Source organism: Pseudorasbora parva, chromosome 10, assembly GCF_024679245.1.
Source record: "Pseudorasbora parva isolate DD20220531a chromosome 10, ASM2467924v1, whole genome shotgun sequence".
NCBI classification, from domain to species: Eukaryota; Metazoa; Chordata; class Actinopteri; order Cypriniformes; family Gobionidae; genus Pseudorasbora; species Pseudorasbora parva.
Window position 1 is genome coordinate 26,217,071 of NC_090181.1, and position 19,980 is coordinate 26,237,050.

Below are 19,980 nucleotides of genomic sequence, written 5' to 3' on the forward strand. Positions count from 1 at the left end.
TGTTAAACATAGCTTTAATAATAAAATAAACATAAACACCAAAACAAAAGTAAAGAGGCAGCCCCTCGCTGACGACTTAATAATACTAAAACTAACAGTGCACTGCCTCTTGGAGCTTCCCATGGCTCTCGGTCCCGCCCTGCTTGCCAAAGCAGACTAAATTGCATAATAAATCCTGAGATTTTTGATATTGTTGTAAATTCATTTATAATAACTTTATTATAGTAGGCTATATATATATATATATATATATATATATATATATATATATATATATATATATATATATATATATATATATATATATATATATATATATATATAGCCTACTAACAATGAATCAAAAATCGTATAGATTGCATAAATTATGCTTAATGTAAAATAGCATAGTAAAAGCATTTTTGATGTCTTTTATTTATATATATATATATATATATATATATATATATATATATATATATATATATATATATATATATATATATTTTTTTTTTTTTTTTTTTTTTTTTTTTTACGGCATTATTTTCACAGGTTATTTTGCTCCATACAGACAGAACCAGTACAGTATGGCCTGCAGCAACAATCTTGCGAGTTCATTCTCGGGTCATATTGTTCTGATTTTCCAGAAATCGGGCTTCCTCCTAAGGCCTCATACCCGTGTTGATGACTCACCTTTCGAACACTCGCTTCCCACACATACTCACATTTAATAATACTGACCTGATATTGAACCTGAGGCACTTTTCTGTACCAGGTGTGTGACAGTTGTTGTGCTTTCTGAATGTGATTATGTGCTGACAGAAAGAAAGTGATATCACCCCAGGCTTTATGGCTTCCATTACATTCACTAAAGATACCATGATATGTTTAGACATTCCATGACGATTTGTGGGAAATCAGTCTTTCTGGAAACAGCATTCTGGTTACTCGTAGATCAGAGTAAAATGGGATATACATGCAATCAATCAAACTAAATATATATAGCAAATACATCACAATATGCATGTTTATGTCTGAAAAAGACAAATTATTTTGTTTTGTTTTTATTGTAAGTTGAACACAAAGTGTATAAAGCACTCACACACTGCCACACCTTTGTACCTACTGTTTATCTCAGGTGATATAATGCCAGTCAGGCCTTGGAGGAAGAATTAAAGAATGAAAACAGTTATTATAGTTAATGCCTGCTCTCTCTCTCTCTCTCGACCTGTTCCGTCAGCTACATGAAGTGCCACAGGCTTACAGCAAGGAAAGATAGACGGAAACAAAAAAACTGGTTTGTGGTTGAAAGTTGTGCGCCGGCTTCTTTGAAACTCCTAGCTCCTGAATCCTGCGGTTTACCTGAGCACCGTTCATCTGCGTCAACGCTGACATCATCACCATGACTGGAACATGTCAAAGGTGACCTCAGTTCAGACCCAGGGGCAGTGGCCTTCAACACACTGCCATCTACTGGTGACAGACGGACATGTACGTTCAAACTCATTACTGTATATTAGAGGCATTTATTTAAAAGCTTAAATTCGAAGATTAAAACAAATGCATTATCAGTGACGTACAGAAATATACAGAGATTTACAGGTTGACTTCTCCCTTAGGAGAAAGAATAATTCTCTTAGAAGTATAGTTCACCTCCCCAAAAATATTATCATTCACCCTCATTTTGATCCAAATATAATTGAATCCATTGAATTTCAAATCTAGTGGTCCAGATTTTGATCCCTAAAAAAACCCCACTTTGATCCCTAAAATTGCATGTTCGACAGATAATACCATATAATACCAGAATACAAGTTTGGAACAAAAACAATGGCAGTAAATAAATAAAATAATAACGACAAATACATTTTTAGCTTGAATTATTTCTTTACAAAAACCTAAAATGACCTTTACCTCTAATAAAGATCCAGTATCACTATTTTGTAGTGTTTGCAACAATATTGATTATTAATTGAAAGCAAATATAATACAGGCTGGTGAATGTAGTCACATCTCACATTTAAAAAAAAAAACGAACAAACAATACAGCAAGATATTTGTTTTACAAATGGCAGTAAACATGAAATATAGCAGGACTGTCAGACATTACGAGAAACAAGTTTACAAATGAGTATCTGGTCCTTTTTATTTAAAAATAATCCTGATAGTTGAATTGATCCTTTGAGCAGATTGCTTCTAGAAGGCACCTTTAGTCTTTCGGTGAGTCTGTGTATGGGACAACATTCTGGCACTGGTCAGTTGTGCTTAGGAATTGACCAAATGTTTTTTCAAGGTCCTTGTCTCAGTCACTATCCGCTCTGTTGTGTTCAACTAAATGCTTTTCTTCCAAAAGGTGGACCTTTAAAAAAAACACACACAACAATCCATTATAAAGAAAGGTCTAATTGAGATTCTTATACAGAAACAATAAATTACAGTGAAAACAATCTGAACAACAGTATGTTGGTCATTAAAAGTTAAAAGGAAATTGACAATTCTCGAACAGTAAAGCACAATGCAATGTCAAAGTCATGGGTTTCATTCTAAGAAATTGCAATTGCAAGAACTGATGAAATATGTGCTTCGAATGTAAGTCGCTATGGATAAAATCTGTCAAATGCATTGAGGGAAATGTAAACGTAAGGAGACTGCTATATAAGAGGCATGAAACTACACACAAATATTTGCCTGCAGAATGCTTGCAATCAACTAACCAGAAGTAAGTAAGTGCTCCAGAAAATTATGCAATCAAACACTTTAATAGTCTTATGAAATTCTATCCATGTTCACCTGCGGTTCTAAGATTCGCTGGTAGGTGGGGCTGGACAGTTCATCAAGAGTTTCAGCCGCAGGTTTATTGAGCGTCTCAGGTAGAAGGAGCCCCAGGCAGCCCGCGGAAATCCCACTCAGACAGAACACCATAAAAGGCATGGAGGAGTGCAATGATTTCTGGGGTGGGGGGAACATAATCAATTAATAATACAAAAATAATACATATCAAATCAAAGATCACAAATACACTATATATAAGGGTAACACTTTATAATAACTGCATGCTATGAATCATTAGTTAAGCATTAATAAATAGTTAATTCATAATTTATAAAAGCATTAATGGACATTAAAGGTGCACTATGCAACTTTCCGTCCACTGGAGGGCGCCTATTCTAAATAAAAGCGTAGTTTGATGACGCCAAGTGTGAGCGCAGTATCTTGAGACATGTGGTCTTCACCTCACAGCCGGTCGAAAATAGGACTCGGGCAGAAATGTTCATGGATGCGGTTATTAACCTTACTGTAGTGTAAAGCAGAGCAGGACCGAGTGTTGTGGAGCTGAACACGGCCGCTGGAGCGATTGTTATGCAAACACACGGCTCTCGAGTGCCGGGACTTTTATTATGACAGGACGGGACACAGTCGCCGGGCGCGCGCACTTCCACTTATTCCGGTCATGATTATAAGGTAAAGCAGCTCTGCTTATATTAGATACATTTAAGTGTGTTTAAAATTATGTTATGACGTTCCTCTGTGCGTTCGCTCAGAGCTGCTGTGACATGTTCACACTGCTAAGAGAAAAACGCTTCTGCAGAATAAAACCGAGCGTAACGCAGATATGACGCGATTGACAGGCGACTCGCACAAACGCTAAGCTGAAACGTCCCGGTCCTTATTTAAAGTAGTCACAATTTACAAATAGTTGGAAACATTTGGGATATTGTAAGTACTCAACTGAACAAAACATAACACTGGCCTGGTGGTTTTTGGATATTTTACTGCAAAAATACTACATAGTGACCCTTTAATAGGCAGTTTATAAATACAGCTATAAATGCTTTATTCTTGACTTATAAGCATATCTATCATGTGTTTAATAATTGTATTTTCATTCTTTATTAAATGATTGATTCATAATTTTTTAATTAAGTATTACATCATTTATAAACCAGTTATTTAAGAGTTGTCAGTGGTTCATAAGATCATTTAGAAAGTCTAAGTAAATGATTAATAAATTGTTTAAATATACATTTATACATATTATTTAGACAAAGTAAGTTACTTAGTGTTACAGTTTTTCTCGATTGCTTAAACACTATAACCAGGCTTTTGAACTAAAATTTCAAAACCATAACGCCATTTATCAAAAAGCACACCCATTTCACTAAACTATAAACACTATTCCCTGTTTTGACACATGAGTCAGATTTGTTGAACTGTCACTGCAAAACTCTACACACAAATCCCTTAATTTCTCGTTGCCTAGACCATTTGGTCATTTAGAAAGCACTAGCATTCAATATTGTTCACTCAAGTCAGCATAGTTTCAGCTCAATTAGCACACAATTACCCAGGTGAAAACACTAAGAGTCAAAATTTAACACACATCAATCAGAACTTTCAAGATACATAAAAGTGCCAGAGTCAGTTCATTTGAGCTTTGGAACAATGGATCCACAAAGAAATGAAGGAAGCGGTCGAGGAGGAAGAGGAAGAGGACGTGGTGAAGGAGGAGGGAGAGGAAGAGGACATGGTGAAGGAGGAGGGAGAGGAAGAGGACATGGTGAAGGAGGAGGGAGAGGAAGATGACATAGTGAAGGAGGAGGAGGAGGAGGGAGAGGAAGATGACATGGTGAAGGAGGAGGAGGAGGGAGAGGAAGAGGACATGGTGAAGGAGGAGGGAGAGGAAGAGGACATGGTGAAGGAGGAGGGAGAGGAAGAGGACATGGTGAAGGAGGAGGGAGAGGACGTGGTGAAGGAGGAGGAGGGAGAGGAGGAGGACATGGTGAAGGAGGAGGGAGAGGAAGAGGACGTGGTGAAGGAGGAGGAGAAGGGAGAGGAGGAGGAGGAGGAGGAGGAAGACAAGCAGTCTCGGATGAAATTAGAGCCAGTTTAGTTGATCATACGAGAGAAGTACCAAACATATGCATATTCCACATTTTATCATAAGTGTGGGGACATGCACTGGCCTTGGTCTTGTCTTTGTCTCGGCCCTTCAAAGTCTTGGTCTTGTCTTGGTCTCAGTTTAGGTGGTCTTGACTACAACACTAGTGGAAAGTGTATGATCGAGAACCTTATATGCTTGTTCACCTCGTCCAGGCCATGTGTCAGTAGATGCGTGCCAGAGGTGGATCAGGCATGCAAGAGGATTTTACCCCCGCTGCCAGGCTAGGGCTAATATAGCCTGTGATGTGGATGAGATTCTCTGGCCTGACCCAGACCAAAGACGGGAGGCTGAGGCGGAATACAATTTTTATTTTTATTTTTTACTGTGTAGTATGAATAAATGAATAAAAATGTACTAATGTATCCATTGTTTGTGTCTTTTGTTCATCATGTGAAAAGGTTTGTGAGGAGGGGAACCACAAGTAACATAACTTACCAGTTTTGGAAATGTTGTTTTGAATTGATTGCACCAGTGTGTTAGACTATGTTGTAGTGTGTGTGATTTTGAGGGCTTGTGTGTCTTGTCTGAGGGCAAAGTTTGGTTTTTCAGCAAGAGTGAATGGTTTTGATTGTAGAGCTTCATTTTGACCTGAAAATAGGTTGTTTGGGAAACTGGGTGAGATGTTATGGATTTGTGTTTATAGTTTTGAGAATATGAGGCATAGTTTCAAGAAATGTGTTTAAGCAATCGAGAAAAACTGTAATAAATTCTTTATTTACAGCATTCCTACTGAAATACCTGATTAAATCATTTAGTAGTCGTCAGTTAAAGGTTCACTATGTAGTAATTTTGCAGTAAAATATCCAAAAACCATCACGCCAGTGTTATATATTATGTTCAGCTGAGTTCTTACAATATCCAAAATGTTTCCAAAAATGTGTACATTGTGAGAAAAATGCTATTTTAACCAAGGAGCCGGGACGTCTGAGGAAGTCGCCTGTCAATTGCGTCATATCTGCGTTACCCTCGGTTTCCGGTTTTATTTGTCAGAAACGCTTTACTCTTAGCAGTGTGAACAAGTGTCACAGCGGCTGCTGAGTGAACACACAAAGTAACGTCATAACAATTTTAAACACACTTAAATGTATCTAATATGATAAACAGAGCTGCATTACCTCATACTCATGACTGGCAAAGCGGAAATGGCGCCAGCGACATTGGTGTGTCCCGTCATAATAAAAGTCCCACTGCTGTTGTGCAACAATCCAACAATGTGCAACAAATGGCCTTGCTCAGCTCCTCAACACTTGGTCCTGCTTTGTTTCATATACATTAACGTTAATAACCGAATCCATGGACATGATGTCTGCCAGGATTTAGGCAGACATCATGTTCATGGATTCGGTTATTAACGTTATTAATCTAGATTCTCTTTCACCAGCTGTGAGGTGAAGACCACATGTCCCAAGATTCTGTGCTCAAATTTGGCGTCATCAAACTAGGTCTTTGTTTTGAATAGGCGCCCTCTAGCGGATGGAAAAGTTACATAGTGTAGCTTTAACTATCTTTGTCAGCTCATTTAAAGTGAGGACTATTCATGCCACGTTAAACTTTTACAAAAAAGATTTAAAAGCTTAGTTTTCTTCACAAGAGAACTGGTATCTAGATATAAAATGAAAAATAAACCTCTTCAGGGTCATAGAAAATAAAAATTAATGTACACCTCCAGAAAACATAACGTTGTAGTAAAATAAAAATAAGCCTCTGCAATCTGATAAAAAAAAAATGAATCTGTAAAGAGTAAACATTGCTGAATAAACATTTACAGAGCCAACACTGGATTACAGTAGTACCAAAATACAAACAACAATTTGTTTTATTATAATATAATAAAATGTACTAACTTCTAAAACAATAGACATCGTCAGTGCAGAAGAAAACTAAGCCTTTTAATCTCTTTTGTAAAAGCTTTGCAAAACATAAATAGTCCTCACTTTAGATGAGCTCACAAAATTAGACGACTATCAAATGTTTTAGAACTTCCTGAATTAATCATGAACTACAGCAGGAATATTAAAATAGTTTATTAATCATTTACTCACTTTCTAAATGATCGTACGAACCACTGACAACTCCTAAATAACTGGTTTGTAAAAAATGTAATATTTAATTGAGAAATAATAAATTGATCATCAACAGAGTTTGAAAATACAATTATTAAACACATTAAAGATATGCTTATAGATTAAAGCATTTATAGCTGTAGTTATAAACGGCTTATTAATGCTTTATTAACTCTTTATTAATGCTTTAAATGATGAATTATATATTTAAAATGCTTAACTAATAGTTCATAGCATGCAGTTATTATAAAGTTTTTATATACATAAAAAATATGTTACTGCAATATTATTAGACACATTATTGAGGGAGAGACAATAATATTAATGCAAAGAATTGTAGAATTAGAAATTTTGCATTTCTTAAGTCAGCCGGATCATAGCTACTTACCAAACTTGGCACAAACGGGGCCAGAATTCCCCCAACTCTACAGGACATGGAACACACACCCAACCCAGCATTCCTAATACACACAAACATGCTTACATTAGAATTAAACTAGCACATAAAGTGGCGTACTTTTGGATTGTACTGACCAGAAGTCACGTTAATTGTATATTTTCTGTCATTGACTGAATTTTTTGCAGTGATGAAAAAATCTGAAGGCTGTCCGTCATTTTGACAGCTTACACAGAGGGTGATCCAGTCGTTTAACTTGTAACTGTAATTCCCACCCCTGTCCAGTCGGTGGCAAGCGTGCTCCATGTCACCAGAGGATTGGTTTAGCCTCCAGAACTAAAGCAAAATTAAATAAAGTCGTCCGTCCGAGACAAATATGCAGAATCTACTGAAAAACTGCCTCTGCATCAGTCTCACTTGATGTGTTTGATTACACAGAGGCGAGCTCCCAGTATAAGCCTGGGCAGATGCAGAGGGTTGATTGAGTTTAGTTCAGTTCATTTCTTATGTTTTGTAGTTCATATTATAATCTGAATTGATTGTTGTGATAGAATATATTGCATTGTTCATATTTGGCTGTCCAGACACAAAAGGTCATGCTTTAGTGGCCTCCACGGTCACGGTTGTGTAAAAACAACAACAACCATTCATCTGCCTAGTGTGGTGTTGAACATGACAAGTGACACACAGTCTCTGTTCTCTTCATAAATAAATACATAACCTAGCCCAGGGGTTCTCAAACATCCCTTAGAGAGGAGATATTTTTCCATTAAGGGCCTTCTCATAATTATAACAGTGATTAAGCATGTGCTCTCTACAGTTTGTACTCTTGCAATCAAAAAGTTTGTCTAGTTAATATAAATAATACAAATCAATAATAGAAAAATACAAAATTAAATCAAGAATTTATTAAAAGCTTAAAAAAAATACAAATTTTAGGGCCATATGTAATCTGTTTAAATGTTTCTCTTTTTCCCAATTTAAATGGTGAAGCATGTCTAACTAATTCAAACTATTATTTTTTTTAATGTTTGCAAAAAACGGGGGTCTATGAAATATTTAATTTACAAATGTATCAATGAAATAAAGGGTAATCTGTCAAAATGTAAATCAAATAAAAAAGTAACAATTGCTTTTATTTTGTAGCAAACAAAGTGCTGCACAAAATAGGTTTACTGTTAACATTTAAATATGTAAAAACTGTGATTATTCCTTAAATAAAGTTAATAATTGTATTATTACTGTGAGAAGTACATTCTACTGTACAATAGTGATATACGTATTTCAGTTTTTTGTGATATTTCTTTAGATTAAACCAGACTTTTATTTTAACAAGTTGGTGAAAATATTTGAGCTTCTGTGTGCATGTGATATGACAGACTGATATGATATGACTGGATTCCGCGATTGCATTTGTGTTTTCTGCATCCCTTTCACAGAGCACACTTTGAGAAAACCTGACCTAGACTATATGCTCGTACTGTAAGTTCATGATTAAAATACAAATGTGAATGTCTTGACTCTGTTGGTCAAAATGACGGACAGTGGGAAAGTCTAACGCAAACTCTGGTACTGACATAAAATTAGAGTGATTCCATGGGAATCTACACTAGAGGGTGCTGTTTGCTCAAGCAGTGATTTTTATTCTGTATACAATTTAACACATTTTAAATAATACACATTTCTACTTATAAAGTCAAGTGTAAAAGAGCTAAAACACAAAAGATGTGCTACGTCTAAAATGCAGCAAATGTGTTGGCTGTACCTGATGACGGTTGGGTAGAGCTCTGACGTATACACATAGGCAATATTAAATGCAGCACTGACCATCAGTTTTCCCACTAGAGCCAGTGACGTGGCACTTATTAAGGAGCCTAAAAAGCAAACAACAGGCTTGACATGATGTATATTTAGGGAGAATACTGTTGTATATTCTTCATGATATTATCAAATATCACAACAAATATCTAGACATGTTAAGTATGTAAGGATTGTGTTTTTCGGAATTTAAATATACATACATTTGCATTTTAAAGCTTTCTTGAAAAATAATTGCATGAATAATCAAATGTAAACCAAGTGGCATCTGCAAACTTATTGCTAATTTATTTGAACTTTTTTAATCTTTTATATAATCATGTAAAAAAATCATACTGTATGATGACAGATATGCCCTCTGGCAAACCGGGCATATTGTTTCTAATAAAAATTTGGAAAGATAATCACCTGATACAGGTACAACCATTGTGAGCAGACAGGATACGCCTGCAAAGGTGAGAAAATTGGCCATTGACTTCCTCCTGCCTGCCCTGAACGCAAAACAAATACGTTCAGATAATAATATGAGAGAGTCTGATAATGCAGTGTGTGGATGTGATTGTACGAGTGTATTTACCACTGTTTGTTAATGAAGTACATGCAGAGAGGGTAAGCAGGAAGTTCCACCAGGCCATACATGGAAACACTAAGGTAACGATTACCTTTATCTTCACTGGCATTGAGGGTCAACCCGTAATACACAAGGCTACAGGCATACCTGCAAAATATGCATACACATACAAAGATTGATCACACAAAAATGCACGAACTTAGAAATTGAGATATAGATAATATCAGCTCTTGGAAAATACTCACCACACATACATGAGCACCACAGTCCTCCAGCGCAGTATGGGATGTGTGAACAGCTGGAAAACCCCAGGGCTGGCTGCGTTCGGAGAGCTGGTGCTGACAGGCCGTCGGAGCTTCACCGGAATTCGGCCTTTCCCGTTCCTGACAGCGAAGTCCTGCAGGATGTCCTCGGCCTGCTTTGTGCGACCCCGAGAATAAAGCCAGCGAGGAGATTCTGGCATAGTCCTGGCAACACAATCACAGAAATTAAGACGTTATGACATTTTAGATTACATTCCCATATTTTTACCTTTTTTGAGGGGTATTTCAAGTGTTTACTTATAATACAGGATTTTTATTAATACGTTTTATAAGCTTTTTTTTTTGCTCTTGTTACATATTTATTGACATGCATTACAAGTGAATTGACAGGAAATTACCTATACAAATGTGACATTTAAAAATAACATTTTAAATGTTTTTATTGAGTTGTTAATTTAGGTTTATTTCAGGACAACTGTGTAGTTAAAATCAGTTAAAAAAATACACAAACATAAAATAATTAAAATCATTTACACTACCATTTAAAAAGTTTGGGATCAGTAATAATGAGAAATAAATACTTTTATTCAGTAATGAGGCATTAAATTGATCAATAGACAAGACAAGAAACCGAATAATTATATTTTAAATAAATGCTGTTCCTTTGAACTTTCTATCCACTGAAATATGGTTACACATTTGCACAGAAATATTAAGCACCATAACTGTTTTCAACATTTATAATAAGAAATATTTTTAAACAAATAGAACAGTTATTTAAAGTGTAAATATTATTTCACAATATTACAGTTTTTACTCTAGTTTTGATCAAATAAAATTCTACCTGAATAAAATAGTTTTTATTTTATTTTTCAAAAACAAAAACTAAATCTTACAGGCCACAACTTTTGAATGGTATTGTGACTTTTTTTTTGTGTCTAGAGTACACCTTTGCCAAGGTTTCGTGTTCTAAAAATTGACAACAAGAGCAGCTTTACACAGCCCCCTTTCACTGTAAAAAATTCACTTGTGGCAGAACCATCATGGTGGCTTTTAGTGAAGTCACACTGCTGTACAGGAAGTAATGATCCGACAACGTCGCTCACTTACACACAGAGCAAAAAGAGCAAAAGTCCAGGACAGTTGGCCACGGTTGCTAGGTTCCGCCACGGCCGAACATAATAACCCAAGGCGCCGAACAGAGCGATGCCCACTGCAAAGGTCATATTAGTCAAGGTCCCTGGAACACAGACAATCAAATTAGCTTCATATGCTACTATGGAAGTAAACAACTTTAGTGATTTAATTGTTAATTAATGCGCACCTGTCATAGCCCAGTAGGACTTTCCCACATATTCCTGAGTGAGAACAAAGCAGACCAATGACATTCCTCCGTTCATCATCCCCACCAGCAGCCGAGACACAGCAAACCACTCATAGCTGGGTGCTAAAGCTGTGCCGTACCCAAACAAGACCTCAAAAAACAGACCTAAGAGAGAGAACGGTTTAAATAGAGGTCACTTTAATAACACCATGTCAAACTGTTGTTTTAGATAAGATTTTATGTTTGTTTATTTGCTCTTGACTTTCAGTTAGCACTAGAAGTGTATCAGAACAAACTTATTAGCAATGTAAAGCAGCTATACACTTAGCCTGGTCTTACCAGACTCTCGTACATTTCATTTGTACATAGAGTCTGGCCACTCTCCATTGACAAGCGTTTATTTCCGCGAAGGCAGGTATTTCACACATGGAAATCCGACAAAATAAATGTGCACTTGTGCAGGCCACCTCAGTGTTAAAATCATAGGATAATATACCTTCCGACTAGCCTAGAAATCTAGATGCACCCTAGCGGCAGCAAATTTAATTTGCCCGCAAGTGTGGTCTAGCAACTCTCAATTCCTATCTGAGCTGTATTCCTCAGAATCTGGACGGCCCAATCACATCGTGTAGGCTATAGAGTCGGCGGGCGGGGCCATAATGACTACGGCCGAGTTGCGTTTGCGTGCTTCTAGTCAACACAGAAACTGGCGAACGGCGGTCTTTCGAATCAGCTCTGCCCGCGCCTCCGGAAGACTTGGAGTTAAGCTTTTCTCTGAGAAAAGAACAAAGAGCGGCACTTAAGTCATTCTTAAAAAGGGAAGATGTGTTCGGAGTTTGGCCGACCGGATACGGCGAATGTTTAATCAGTCATCGAGCTCCCCTTCACCGTCGTTGCTCCGGTTGGTGTACCGCTATCCTATCGCATGTAGAGGGAGTTTGAAAGACAACCGTTTATCCCGCCCCTCGGACTGAGCCCTGTCTATGGTGAATTTCCAGACCAAACATCTTGATGTGGGTCTGGCTTGTCAGGCTACCTTCCGACCCCACGAGAAACAGTTACCATCCGAATAGGCCTTCAGCCAACTGAGAAAAAAAGCATTACAAAAAATCACGCTACCAACGGTGATTAAATCTAATGATCACTCATATCACATCAAACCGTGCAAAATACTTTGTTCATTTTGTCGCTTGGATCTTTTTGGATTACAATCAGCCATCGAAATGAAACGTTTAATTATTCCAGCTGCTGTGAGAAAAGACTATAAATGATCCGCCACCTGTAGCATCCTCACATGCGATACTACTACTAGTCAGATTTCTTATGTATACAGACGTATGCTCGAATTTCCACCATACCCCTCTAATTATAACACATTATTACAAGCTTACCGCTGTGAATCGGGCTAAGGTAAGGAGATGGCTGGTTATGTACCAGCTCAAAATTTGATGCTGGACCATTTTTAACCAAAAAAAAGTTATGAACTCTTATGAACTGATCATTATCTACAAGATAAAGTTTAAACAACTTTTTATAGTACTTACGGCAGTGGAGTAAAGCATTTGAGTAAATGTAATTAGTTACAGTACTTTTTGGCTACTTTGTAGTCGTACTAAATAGTGTTGTCAAAAATATCGATATTTCGATATGTATCGATACTGGAATATCTGAAACGATTTGATTCTCAGTTTTTACAGTATCGATACCGACTGCGCTCTCCTCTCCGACCGACAGCGAGTTGACACACACCGGCATATTCTCACTCAGCCCGGTTAACATGTGAGCACAGCGAACGCGCGTTCTGCTGGACTTTTTCCTCATGACAGTGTGTTAGTGTTAGTGTGTGATCGGTCTGAATTTCGCGCGGGATTGCACATAAATTAATTCTACTAAACCCCGCAGATTTCGTGTTCACATCTGAAGCGCACACATAGACTACCGTAATAAAGCCGCCTCTGACATGATAGAAGTGCAAACATTTGCTTCTTTTTCCAGCTTATTATTGGTCAAATACACTCAAAGAATTATCAGTGCACATCTGGAAGAGTATTAACATAAACACAGTCGCAAACAGTTCAGGAAGAACGAGTAACAGGAGGATCCATGCATCCGTTAGTCTTAAAGGGACCGCAGTCATTTGTTATTCAAACTACAAAAAGACAAACGATCAACTGCTCTTGACTGATCCACTTGTGTAACTTTAATAGTTTCATCTGTACGCTATTGATTTTTTTTTTTTTTTACAAAGAACATTATCCAATGTTGTTTTAAATGTAATTACTATGCATTTTTTTATTCAGTTTCTTATCTGAATGTTAGACCTACCTGAAAAAATAAAGCAGTCTATTTCATTTGTATCTTCTATTCTATTGCATTTATTTGTGCTTTTGTTTGTAATATGTTTATTTGTTCTTATTTTAAAACTGTTTACTCGTCTTTTTAAATTCAATTTACTATTCGAAATCAAGCTTTTTTTGTGCTGTGTATAAGCTATTGCAATACAATTATCCCATTGTAAAAAATACATTGAGATAGCAAAAATTTGTGAGATAATTTTAATAGTAATTGATCAATTGATCAATAATTGTTCAAATCAAAACGATGCCCAACCCTAAGGAACATGCTGGCCACATGAATTTTTAGTAAAAAATAACAATGAATAATAACAAGTTCTGTTTATCTTATCTTATTTTTTTACTGTGGTATCGATTTAGTATCGATATATCGATATTTTAGTCTGGTATCGTATCGAAGTCATAATTTTGGTATCGTGACAACACTAGTACTAAATATCAAAGATATTAGCAACTTTTACTCTCTACTTCACTACATTTTTGAATAAGTAAATGTAATTTACACTCCAATACATTTGTGTTAAATAATGCAATTACACATTACATTTTGCAAGCCACATTACAACTTTTTCTGCAGCAGTTTATTTCTGTTATAAAGAAGCACTATCACCGTCTAAGGGCATTGGGTGACTTGTAAATTGTTATGGCGTCATTTTCGCTGTAAGGAATCTGTACTTTTACTTAAGTATGGTTTTCAGGTACACTTTACACCTCTGAAAGTTAGAGAGCTATGAAGGCTAGATTATAGTTTAGTAAAGAAGAATCCAGTTTATCTCCATCCTACCAGTTAGAAAAACAGGCTTCCTGCCGATCTTATCAGAGAGTGGTCCAAACAGGACATTCCCGATTAGAACACCTGCAAAGAACAGGGACCCAGCCAAGTTCACTTTGTAGGCTTGATGTTTAATTAGGTACCACTGCAAGAAAAGACCAAACGAAATATCAAATAGCTTGAATATACAGGCATTCATCTGCAGTCCTGTCCGAACACTAAGATTATAATATACAGTAAACACAGTCATAAATTCTTCCTAATCTATATAAAGCCTAGATTTGTATTTGAAAGAATGAACGTTTGTTTGATGCACAGTCTCTTACCTCAGTCACAATTGAGCTGACATCCCCTGTGAACTTCACACTTTGCGTTATATCACTATCCACACCTTCAGTAACAGGTTCTACATGATATTCGGGCACTGCACCCACTAAAATTATGAGCATGGATTGACATGCCATGTAAATCTGTAAAAATAAAAAAAAATAAAAAAAGTCAAGTTACTTAACTTTCATTGATCCAGGCCCAGTTCTCTTCCAGCAAATAAACAATATTCACACTGATCTCACATATACATATAATATATATATATATATATATATATATATATACACACACACACACACACACACACACACACACACACACACACACACACACACACACACACACACAAACACACACACGTTTGTTTTTGTGACATATGGGGATATTCCACAAGCGTAATGGTTTTTATACTGTACAAACTGTATTTTCTATCCCCTTACACTGCCCCTACCCCTAAACCTACCCATCACAGGAAACATTCTGCATTTTTACTTTCTAAAAAAACTCATCCTGTGTGATTTATAAGCATTTAGGAAAATTGGGACATGGCCAATGTCCTCATATTTCACCCTCTCCTTGTAATACCTAAGTTATACCCATGTCATTATACACATTTGTGTCCTCATATGTCACAAAAACATATATATATATATATATATATATATATATATATATATATATATATATATATATATATATATATATATATATATATATATATATATATATATATATATATATATATATATATATATATATATATATATACATACATACTTAAAGGATTATTAGGAACACCATACTAATACTGACCCCCTTTTGCCTTTAGAACTGCCTTAATTCTACGTGGCATTGTGCTGAAAGCATTCTTTAGAAATGTTGGCCCATATTGATAGGATAGCATCTTTCAGTTGATGGAGATTTGTGGGATGCACATCCAGGGCACGAAGCTCCAGTTCCACCACATCCCAAAGATGCTCTATTGAGTTGAGATCTGGTGACTGTGGGGGCCATTTTAGTACATTGAACTCATTGTCATGTTCAAGAAACCAGTTTGAAATAATTAGAGCTTTGTGACATGGTGCATTATCCTGCTGGAAGTAGCCATCAGAGAATGGGTACATGGTGGTCATAAAGGGATAGACATGGTCAGAAACAATGCTCAGGTAGGCCGTGGCATTTAAATGATGCCCAATTGGCACTAAGGGGCCTAAAGTGTGCCAAGAAAACACCCCCACACCATTACACAACCACCAGAAGGCTGTACAATGGTAACAAGGCATGATGAATCCATGATCTCATTCTGTTTACGCCAAATTCTGACTCTACCATCTGAATGTCTCAACAGAAATCGAGACTCATCAGATCACGGAAAAAAATTTCCAGTCTTCAGTTGTGCGTGTTGTGGCTTCACAAATACTTTGCTGCATACCTCGGTTTTAACGAGTGGCTATTTCAGTCAAAGTTGCGCTTCTATCAGCTTAAATCAGTCGGCCCATTCTCCTCTGACCTCTAGCATCAACAAGGCATTTTTGCCCACAGGACTGCCGCATACTGGATGTTTTTCCCTTTTCACACCATTCTTTGTAAACCCTAGAAATGGTTGTGTGTGAAATCCCAGTAACTGAGCAGATTGTGAAATACTCAGACCTGCCCGCCTGGCACCAACAACCATGCCACGCTCAAAATTGCTTAAATTACCATTCTTTCCAATTCTGACATTCAGTTTGGAGTTCAGGAGATTGTCTTGACCAGGCCCACACCCCTAAATGCATTCAAGCAACTGCCATGTGATTGGTTGATTAGATAATTGCATCAATGAGAAATTGAACAGGTGTTCCTAATAATCCTTTAGGTGTGTGTGTGTGTGTGTGTGTGTGTGTGTGTGTGTGTGTGTGTGTGTGTGTTAAATCAACATTTTTGTTTTTATTCTATAAACTACTGACACAATTTCTTCCAAATGTCAAGTAAAAACATTGTCCTTTAGTCATGCGTTGAGTCATGCATTGACTCATGCAAGACACTGGCTACGATTACATCAAACCAAATAATCCATTAACGACCGTATTGATAGCTAAACTGGACCGAAAAGCCTTCATGTTAACACCTTATTGATCCAATTGAGGAGAGCAATCGAAATTAAATTTCCGGACAAGAGAACATGTAAACACTTGAACATGCCTACTCTGCATGTCCAATGACATAGAAATGGCATAATGACATGACACATGGTTGTAGTTGTTGAATGAATAACTGTTGTGTCATTCTAAAATTCTACTACCACTCATCATCTGTGAAGTGGAGCAGGACATTGTCCCACCAGTCTTTCTTTAAAACTCTCATCCATAGACGGCTGGTTTTGGGCATAGGTATAGGGCCATTTTTACTGCTTGATAAATATAAGCAGCACTGCACAATGGTTCTTATGCTCATTGTCTCCCTTTTCCCACTGGACAATGCTCCAATCCACACAGCTGGCCAATCAAGGTGTGGAAGCAGAATCACCAGGTCAAGCCCTGTCAGTGTCATGGCCATCGCAATCTCCAGACCTGAACCCTACTGAAAACCTTTGGATTCTGGAAAGTTGATCAAGTGGAAGATGGAAGTTCACACACCCATCAAAAAAAAAAAAAAACAGAGCTGCTTGAATTGTTGCTCCAGGAGTGGCATAAATTCACCAAACAGCAATATGAAAGACTGGTGCCAAGACGCATAAAAGCGGTACATAGGAATCGGGGTTATTATTCCAGTTAAAACATTATATTCATTTTAAACAACACATGATACTAAAGTTATTTGTTGTCCTCCAAATACATACTTTAAATGACAATATTTGTATTTGAAATTAGGAAGAAATGTTGTCAGAACAATACATTTTCAAAAATGTTCATTTGACTTTAGGGTTTGAATGGATTTACTCAACTCTTTTTTTTTTTTTTTAAATCCCCCCTGTAGTCAATAATTTAATTTATCTTTTATCACAAAATATTCCTGCTAATTTTTTATTATTATTAATGCCTTTAATATAAACATAACCCTACCTCCACTTACTCACACAGACTCATCTACATGTATCAGAATGGTCATGCGTTTTATGTATCGGTCTCTACAATGCCAGACACATAACAGTAATTATTATTAGCCTTTGGCTTGACTACATTATCAAACAGCTAATAATAATGTGTTGCTGCTAATACAGGTGTAACAATACCTTCATGTCACGATTCGATACGTCACGATACTGAACTGACAAAATATTATTGAGATTAAACAAAAAGATTAAAATTATAAATTTGTTGTTACATTGGCGGTAGAAATTAATAGGCTTGGATTTGGTGCTGGTGGTAATGCACAGGACAATGGTGACACCACAGACCAGATTAAAAACTTTCATGATTCTAAAGATGAAAATACATAATTATGTATATTTAAAATATTGTTGGTCACTTTGTACTGGTAACATAACTCGACATTATCAAGACCCCACAAATATTTCATTATTATAGTAGTTTAATGTAGTATTGACATTTAAACTCTGTAAACTTTTCCTCACAAAGTAAATTTCATTTTGGGTTAAGTATACACAATACAGATTGTTGTATTGCGATATATTGTGACACGATATATTGTTACATCCCCATTTGCTAACATCCAGTTCCCTTTTGCCATCTCAAGAGTCAGTAGCAAACTTTACCTTCTAAAAATAGAAAACATAGCCTACATTTTGTAAGATAATATAAAAAGTAGTATATAGATCTCAATAATCCAAAGTATTACTTAAATTGCTTTACAAACATTTTAGGCTTGTTGGTCAATTTGTTTAATACTCAAAAATAAACGAGGCAACAAAGTAATGACATTTCTGGATGATAAACTCTTTACCTGATTAAAATAGCCCATTGAAAGAAGTGAACATGAAAACCCTTAACGAATGAATTAAGCAAACATATTAATGATTAACCCAAGTTAAATTAAAGCAAATACATCCCACTGTCTGGAGATAAGATAATGCGTGTAAGGCTTTAAAAGGTTTGATCCCTCAAACATAAGTTTTGCATAATTGCTGGCTTGTGTGAGCATACATATACAATTTACCTACACAAACACTTGGCAGTCCAGTGTTTACAGAATTGCGTGTATCATTAGTTAACGTTACCTGTAGGAAAACCAGGATGGTGATCATCCGCTTCTGGTGTCTACCGAATTCTCCAACCACCTGGAAAGCCTCCTCTAAATCCATTCCAGGGTCAAATCATCCGACTGCATGCCATCGAGTGTATATTTACATTTTCAATAATGGGTTTGATAGCAAGTTACAACTGAGGTTGCAGATGCTCCTCCGTTGACTGTAATCTGGCTTCCCTTCGCAGACGTGGAATAAAACCACGTGGTACACAGAGTGGTTCTGATTGCACTAGAGTCTGGCATACAAACACGTGCTACAAACAGCGGTTCTGATTGGACGAGTGGAAACTGAAATTGAAACGGGCCTTTTCGTAACCAGCTTTAGCCAAATATTTATATTTTCTAATCAATAGTTCTACGTGACGTCAAACCCCCGGAAGACTAATTCGCTATCGGTTCCCTCAAGATTATTCTATGGGTTTTTCAATTTATGAGTAAAATAAGGCCGGTGGTAAAGTAATTTGCCGATAGACCTAGTGTTGTTCTACATTCTACAACGTAAATCGTTGTCTCACACACACAGGTTTGTTTTTGTGGGGACATTCCATAGGCGTAATGGTTTGTGTACCAAACAAACCATATTTTCTATCCCCTACACATCACAGAAAATTATGATTTATAAGCCTGTTGAAAATGGGGACATGGGTATTACAAGAGTGTGACTTGAGAGGACATTAACTTAACCTATGTTATTATGCACATTTGTGTCCTGAAATGTCACAAAACACACACGACATTAACTAGAAGTTACTTTAAATTAAACAATAGTTTAGTGTAATTTACCTTGAACAAAACTCCAAACATCGTAATTATAAACAAGCTTAGACTTTTTTTTTTTTTTTACTCAAACTGCTCAAATTAAAATATTAAACGCTCATTTGTGCACTTGAATTGAGTGAGTATTAAAATTAATAACCAATATAGTATATAATAGATAAAGCCTCATCTTACTCAACATGGAAATCTTACTTTAATTTCTTTA

The 19,980-nt window shown here is 36.4% G+C and overlaps 1 protein-coding gene across 1 annotated transcript; it reads right to left on the reverse strand.

Annotated features, from left to right (window-relative positions):
- Nucleotides 1-1,489: 1,489 nt before the first annotated feature.
- Nucleotides 1,490-19,182, reverse strand: slc22a15 (solute carrier family 22 member 15). Its single transcript, XM_067455691.1, has 12 exons — nucleotides 18,970-19,182; nucleotides 14,810-14,953; nucleotides 14,496-14,628; nucleotides 11,358-11,522; nucleotides 11,144-11,273; nucleotides 10,016-10,237; nucleotides 9,777-9,917; nucleotides 9,608-9,690; nucleotides 9,147-9,255; nucleotides 7,373-7,445; nucleotides 2,770-2,928; nucleotides 1,490-2,338 (listed from the first exon to the last, which is right to left on the reverse strand). Exons 1-12 carry the CDS (start codon nucleotides 19,051-19,053, stop codon nucleotides 2,282-2,284), a joined length of 1,500 nt encoding a protein of 499 aa, XP_067311792.1. The 5' UTR covers nucleotides 19,054-19,182; the 3' UTR covers nucleotides 1,490-2,281.
- Between the last annotated feature and the right edge of the window lie 798 nt (nucleotides 19,183-19,980).

What these genes read in the sequence shown, in the direction of transcription:
- slc22a15 (XM_067455691.1), bottom strand. Translation starts at nt 19,053, where the DNA reads ATGGATTTAGAGGAGGCTTTCCAGGTGGTTGGAGAATTCGGTAGACAC. An exon ending in TCAGCTCAATTGTGACTGAG is followed by an intron (nt 14,629 to 14,809) that starts GTAAGAGACTGT and finishes CTTTTCTTGCAG; the next exon opens with TGGTACCTAATTAAACATCA. An exon ending in GAAGCCTGTTTTTCTAACTG is followed by an intron (nt 11,523 to 14,495) that starts GTAGGATGGAGA and finishes TCTCTCTCTTAG; the next exon opens with GTCTGTTTTTTGAGGTCTTG.